This window comes from Impatiens glandulifera, chromosome 4 (genome assembly GCF_907164915.1).
Source record: "Impatiens glandulifera chromosome 4, dImpGla2.1, whole genome shotgun sequence".
NCBI classification, from domain to species: Eukaryota; Viridiplantae; Streptophyta; class Magnoliopsida; order Ericales; family Balsaminaceae; genus Impatiens; species Impatiens glandulifera.
In genome coordinates this window covers 3590495-3597495 of record NC_061865.1, presented here as the reverse complement: position 1 = coordinate 3597495, position 7001 = coordinate 3590495, and the positions used below count along the sequence as shown (strand labels likewise).

At 31.6% G+C, this 7001-nt stretch overlaps 1 protein-coding gene across 1 annotated transcript; it reads left to right on the top strand.

The window, feature by feature from the left end:
- Window positions 1–2870: 2870 nt before the first annotated feature.
- LOC124935855 (SH3 domain-containing protein 3-like) lies at window positions 2871–6289 on the top strand. The gene is made up of 9 exons (XM_047476287.1): window positions 2871–3111; window positions 3803–3925; window positions 4098–4167; window positions 4289–4434; window positions 5074–5175; window positions 5264–5461; window positions 5532–5594; window positions 5777–5944; window positions 6036–6289. The coding sequence occupies exons 1-9, from the start codon at window positions 3052–3054 to the stop codon at window positions 6147–6149; spliced, it is 1044 nt and encodes a 347-aa protein (XP_047332243.1). The 5' UTR covers window positions 2871–3051; the 3' UTR covers window positions 6150–6289.
- Window positions 6290–7001: the final 712 nt, after the last annotated feature.

Genomic DNA, 7001 nt, shown 5'->3' with positions numbered 1-7001 from the left:
GAAGGTGTCAGAACAAGGAGATTTATCTTTTGGGTTGGGATCCATGAATTTCCATGATTATCAGAGCAAGAACTAATTTTGGTTTGTTAGGGGAAATGGAAGATTTAGAAAAACAATCTAAATCTTTTTGTTGATGCTAACTTTACAAAGGGTATGTCCCTAGAGTCTATAACATAAGGCTCTCACACTTGTAATGAACTAAATACAAGTTTATGACAATTATTATTAAAAATCAGTCAATAGCAAACATGGGAAAACAACTATGCATATCATAACCAAGGTTGGAATAATCATACCTTGGTGGAATGTCATCTTGATGCTCCCTTCACCTGAGAAAAGCTGGAGAGCCAAATATCCAGTCATCAATAAGGAAAGAATAACACCCTTCTTGAGACCCCCCTGCCATGAGAATGATGTAGAAAATTAAACCGGTTAATAATTGAAATTATCTTGAAGCCTCATGAAGGAGACACAATCACCACCAACAATCTCATGAATGGCAGTTCTAGTTCCATTGGAAAGACATAACTCAAAATACTGAAGGGGATCCACAATATATAGTTTACCGGAGGAACAAGCTAATTAAGAAATACAAAATGGTTAAAACAAAGCAAGCAACGATTAAAGGAAATAAATAAATACAACACTCACCAGGAAAAAAGATGAAGAGACGAATAAGAACACTCAAAAACGCAGTCCACATACCATATTTGCTCCTGACAATCATATACAATGAACTGATCAAATGAAGAAACCTAAAATGGCTCAGTAATTACTTCATCTAATAAATAAACGATGCTTCAAAGTTTCATTAGGTCAAATAAAGATGAATTATAGGTACAAATATGGTAAAATTTCAGTTAAATAATTCTTCAAAAATTCATCATCCTCATTGAGTTAAAGAGTTGTTGTTTCATTACGGCTACAAGAACTACTCCTTTATATAACTAATTCATAGGTTTACTCGAGGTAGGTTAACAACTTAACACGATTACATATAGCAACGCATTATATATTGATATATGAGATTCATACTATGTAACAGTTGATGTGATCCATGGAAGATTTCCAGCTGAAGAAATCATTGAGTAAAATACGGTCTAGTATATTTGGAGAAGAAAAACAAAAAATAAGCGGAGATCACCTTTGAGAACTGGAGTTGAAGAAGCTAGATCGTCGAGCGAAGGTGATAAGCTAGATATCTTCGATTTCCTTTTGGTATTTCGCCGGCGATCGGAGAGATTAGTCGTTTCATCGATGAGTTCTTCGTAGAGAAGGTTTTGGAATTGTAAAACGAAAGGTTAGAGTTCTTATGGCTGAAAGATTAATCACTGCCGTTAATCCCACGCAGCCATAGCCCACCGTCTCTTAATTAATTATAATCTTTTTAAAATGTATTTGTTATTGATTGTTTTATTAATTTAAATTTTAAATAAATAATAATGTCTTTATTTGTTTCATAATTTTAAATATTAAATAAAATAAATTTAAATTTTATTTTAAAATCATAGTTATATAATTTATCTAATTAAAAAAAAAATAGGCCAATTATTATGTTTTTTTTTTAAAGACTCATAATTTGAAAATCCTTATTATTAAATATAAAAAAACGAGATTTTGTCCGTTTTAAATCTCGTAAATTTATTATTTACGTGATATTTATAAATAAATAAAATATTAATTACATTAATTTAACTACTGAAATTTAAAAAATCGATACTCAAAATCCGATGAATTTCGGTACTTAAATTAGTGTAATGAATTTTTTATTTATTAACTGAGTTTTATAACTTTAACCATAAAAACTCTCAAATGGTGAGATTTAAAATAATTGGTCTGAAATTTCAATTGAACCCAATTTGACATTTCAACAAATACTAAATTTATGTTCAATTGTCAAATTGGTCCAAATTTGGATTACGTTTTTCTTTAAATCTCACCATTTTTTTTTTTTGTTATTTATGATTAAAGTTATAAAAATAATGTTTTGCTTTAACAATTTTAAACTTCGTTTACTTATTATATACGTAATATTTATAAATAAATAAAATATTCATTACACTCATTTAAATTTCATCTAATGAAAAGTTTTAAGTACCGAATTTTAGAAAATCGATAATCAAAACTCTTAATTCGTTCAAATTCGGTAGTTAAATTAAATACAATTTTTTCAAGTCTCATAATTTGAAAACTTTATCGTTAAAATTATAAAATCGAGATTTTGTCTTAACGGTTTCAAACTTCGTTAACTTATTGTCTACATTACATTTATAAATAAATAAATAAAAAATAAATGTCACTAATTTAAGTACTGAATTTCAGTAAATTTAGAATTTTGAATACCAATTTTTTTGAAAAAACTATTGTTAAATTAGTGTTTTGAATCTTTTATTTATTTATTTATTTATAAATATTAAATAAATAATAAGTTAACAATGTTTTAAAACAAGATACATAAATTATAATTGAGTCGAAAAAAAAGTCTCAATTTGATCCTTCAACAAATATTAAAAATATTGAAAAATAGGGACTAATTTAGATTATACATTTCTCTTTAAATTTTACAATTTAGGGGTTATTTATTATTAAAGTTATACAATTTATTATGTTTAACTATTCGCTAACTTATTATATAATATTATATTATAATATTATATAATAGAATATTTATAAATAAATAAAATATTAATTATACTCATTTAACTATTCAATTGGATTATATAGAAAGTTTTAACTAACAAATTTAATGATATTATTTTATTAAATTAAATATATAAAATTATTATATTATTTATAGAATAATTATGAAATTTAATTGATATGATTGAAATAAAAAGATATTCAATGCTAATCTCCTTGCGACTGCTAAAACTCAGAATCGATAGCGAGAGGTAAAGGGATTGACATACAAGGCTAAGTAAGGTAGCACTGAATGCGATAGATCTGAGATATTGCTCACGATGATCTAGATGCAACAAGATTCGTACTCTATAACAAATTACGAGCTGATCGAACCAAATATCGAGTGAATTGCAGATATATATATACACCATGGATGCATTGAGGAAGCAAGCCAACAAGTTCCGTGAACAAGTTGCTAAGCAACAACAGGTACTACCGATCATCATTTCTTGACCACCTGTAAAAAAGAAGAGAGCTACGGTGGACTTTTTTTCTCTGTAACTGGATTATGTTCTTAAATTGTTAGCGAAATTAGGTTGTGATTAACAAATGGAACTGGAATTCTATTTCTCAGTGGTGCCTCGCTTGTTGGTCAAAATTGATAACACTGTCAAGTAGATGAGCTTAAGATATTTTAATAAGTGTTTGATTTGTGAAATTCAGAATGTTAATCGTTATGTCTTGTTCATCTGGACTGGAGTGTAGATTCTTCAAAGCTTTGTATTTCATATACTTTATTTGTCTTACTGTATTAATTTCACTGTTCATTGTTTATGTGAGAATGAAATGAGTGGAATGGGAAATGGGAATATAAACTCTTGAGTTTCATACTGCATGATGCAATAGGTATGGTGTTCTGATGTGAATTTCTAGCATGTCTCTTTATGACTAGGTATGGTGTACAAGCAAATTAGAATCATTTTTGTGTTTTTTGTTCCAGCAAGATACGGATGAAGTTATTCTAGTTAAGGATATAAGACGTGAAGACATGTATTTTGGTCATTGTTGAGTTTGAATTATGCAAAGAGAAGCTGTTTATGTATCAAATAGTTCTCGTTTTTGTAATCCTGGTTTTCATGAAATGCTTTACTGATGAAAGTTTTTTTTCTTTATGTTTCAGGCGGTGATAAAGCAGTTGAGTGGGACTGGTTATGAAAGTTCTGATGTTGTGGTTATTGATGAGGTTGAGATGCAAACACATCAGCACATAGACAAACTTTATAAATCTACTCGTTCAGGACGTGTAAGGATGCTTACTTACATTTATAACTTTCAACTCTTCAGTTCTTGAGTAATATGCATGATTTCTTGCTATTATATTTACTTAGATAATTTAAAAAGAAAAATAAAAAGCAAAACAATATGAAACCAAAATGATTGACAGAAATGGTGAATGCATATGTTGGTGGATACAGGAGTTTCAAAAGGATGTAATCAAAGCTGCAGAAGCTTTGACGGCTGTTGGCTATAAGCATATCGAGGCAGGTAAACTCTTTAGACTAAACTATTCAGGGGGAAAGGGAGTTTAATGGGATCAAAGAATTATGTTTTACTCATCAGTTATCTGATAATCTATGTGTGTTCCGAAATTGCATTTTCTATTCAGGAACCAAATTGTCTGAAGATTGTTGCAGATATGGAATTGAGAATGTTGATGACAAGATTCTAGCTACGGCTGCTTCTCTATATGGTGATGCTCGTAAGCATGTGGAAAAGGAGCAAGAAGATTTCAATCAGCTCTTATTTTCTCAGGTTGGGTTTTTTCCATGGTTCCGCTTTTTTTTTTCTAAGTACAAGATTTCAACACAATGCCAATGGAAACTCTACAAGGTCATTTTGGATAGAAACCACAATTTTATTCAATATTTGTACTGCATGTAGTTCCATTTTTAAGATCCTTGTATGTGTCTCCTTACTGATAGAATTTAGTGTATTGTGGAACCATGCATTCCAAATATCAATTTTTTTATGAAGACCACTTGAATGAAATAGATCCCCAATTGATATAGCCTAAACCCAAGCTTGTGATCACACCAAAGTCCCAATCACCAATTGATACTTCACTTAGCAACACTTTCTCACCAAACAAAAATGTATTTGTTTGTGAAAATGAATTGATGGGTTCTCGTTAAGATCGAGCCACCACTTGATGTATACTAAATAAAAACGTCATGTCCAAAAGGGTTCATTGAGTTTCAAAATTCTAGCAGAAAATATAAGGATGAGAAATGGACCATCCAGAAAGACACTCATTCAAGTAGGTATTGACCAATTCCCACATAACCATTCTTTACTATTTCTAAATTGGGCATGCATACCTTATTCAGATTTAAGGCACTCTTGATAATGCAAACTGAAAACACAAGAACTCTTATGACTCTGTTTTCACAGGTTTTGGAACCATTGAGAGCAATGGTTGCGGGTGCTCACTTGGAAGATGCACGCCATCTTGCTCAACGTTATAGTCGAATGAGGCAAGAAGCTGAGGCACAGGTAATCTAATTGCTAGCACTTAATACAGTGAAATGCTGGATTCATTACCACAAATGTTTAAATTTCACTTGTCTGTAAAAGCAAACAGGCTGTAGAGATTTCTAGACGACAAGCTCGTGTAAGGGAAGCTCCAATTCCCGAGAATGATGCAAAGTTGTATGTTGCACAAGCTAAGATGCAGGAAATCAAGGCTAACATGGCAGTGTTGGGTAAAGAAGCAGCATCCGCATTAGCAGCTATAGAATCCCAACAACAAAGATTGACTTTTCAGAGATTCCTTGCAATGGTATATGTTTGTGAGAATTATTAGCGATTATATTTTGGTTTGGCCACGGTTATATGAGTTTCGTATGTAGGTGGAAGGAGAGAAGACATATCATGAGAGAATTGCTACCATTCTTGGCAATATCGAAGCTGAAGTAAGTAATCATTCATTTTTATAGTTCTTCATTTAGAAACACTTTTTTCTATGATATTTCTGAAATGAATTTGGATCAAGATGAGTTCACAGTTGAAAATTTAACTTATTAAGACAAAAAATCACAAATAGTTTCATCTTTTAGATTCTTAAACTCATTTTGGCTAGTTTGTTTGATATTAGATGGTTTATGAGAAACAAAGAAAAGAGTCGGCTCCTCCAGTGACTCCATCTACTACTGTCGGTCCAGGAAACAAAAAGTACTTCTTGGCCGAGGCAATGCATCAGTTTGAGGCCACATCCGATAAGGAAATCAGTTTGGACGTGGGCGACTATGTTGTTGTTAGAAAGGTTCCTTCATAAACTCTTTGGCATAGTTATGTTATTCCATAGCCATAACCATAATCGCGTGTTTTTTCTCTCCTTGTCGTGTCTTTGCCAGGTGAGTGCCTCGGGATGGTCAGAAGGAGAGTGCAAAGGGAAAGCTGGATGGTTTCCGACAGCATATGTGGAGAAGCGACAACGGCTTCCTACAACCACTGATCAGGTTTACTAAACTTCTTTGGCTTGTGCTCTTTCTAAGAATTTGTGTGATTCATAATTTCATAGACACTAAATAAAAATGAAGAGAATTTTGCAACCTTCCCTTACATATGGATATTGACTTTTATTAATGTTATATATTTTTTACATCAATACATACATTTTAGTAAATTACACAGATTTTTCATTTCATAATCTTGATACAGCTTTCAAAACCGCACAAGTTCTTCACTCCCTAAATATTATGCCGACGATTGGACTCCTTACAAAATGGATACCATCACTCCATGCATACCATCCAAACACATAGTCTCCCTTCACATTATTCTCATAATTTTTAACCGTTATAACTAACTTCTTTTTCTATCGTACTGGTACAAAAGGTCATTGTCTTTGGGGGTTATTAGAAGGAACCCACATTTCCCACGGTTCTCTAGACGGTGGCACTTCGCTTAATGTTAGATATAGCTACTAAAGGATAGTTGAGATTGCTAGGGAAAGAGTGGACTTTCTAGGGCACTTAAATTTCGCGATTTCTAGCTCTTAGATATCATACCCACTGCCACACAAGATACAAGACCGGGTCCATGGCTTTGTAGGGTTGGAGATGTCCGGATCCAAAGTCGAATGGAGTCGCAGTCTTCCCATCGAAGATGAATGACTTGGAGGGAGCATCATTATCATTTTAACCAGCAAATCAATAATTTCATTAACTAAATTAATCTTATTTTATTTTTATCAAATTAAAATTTTAAATACTAAGTAACATTTTATTAATTAAACCAATTAAAAATTAAATAGCTTATTTAATTTTTTGTTTTTAAATCCCTAAAAATCAAGATGAAACAGGCTCAAAGAGAAGGTT

What these genes read in the sequence shown, in the direction of transcription:
- LOC124935855 (XM_047476287.1), top strand. Translation starts at nt 3,052, where the DNA reads ATGGATGCATTGAGGAAGCAAGCCAACAAGTTCCGTGAACAAGTTGCT. An exon ending in AATCTACTCGTTCAGGACGT is followed by an intron (nt 3,926 to 4,097) that starts GTAAGGATGCTT and finishes TGGTGGATACAG; the next exon opens with GAGTTTCAAAAGGATGTAAT. An exon ending in TTCAGAGATTCCTTGCAATG is followed by an intron (nt 5,462 to 5,531) that starts GTATATGTTTGT and finishes TTTCGTATGTAG; the next exon opens with GTGGAAGGAGAGAAGACATA.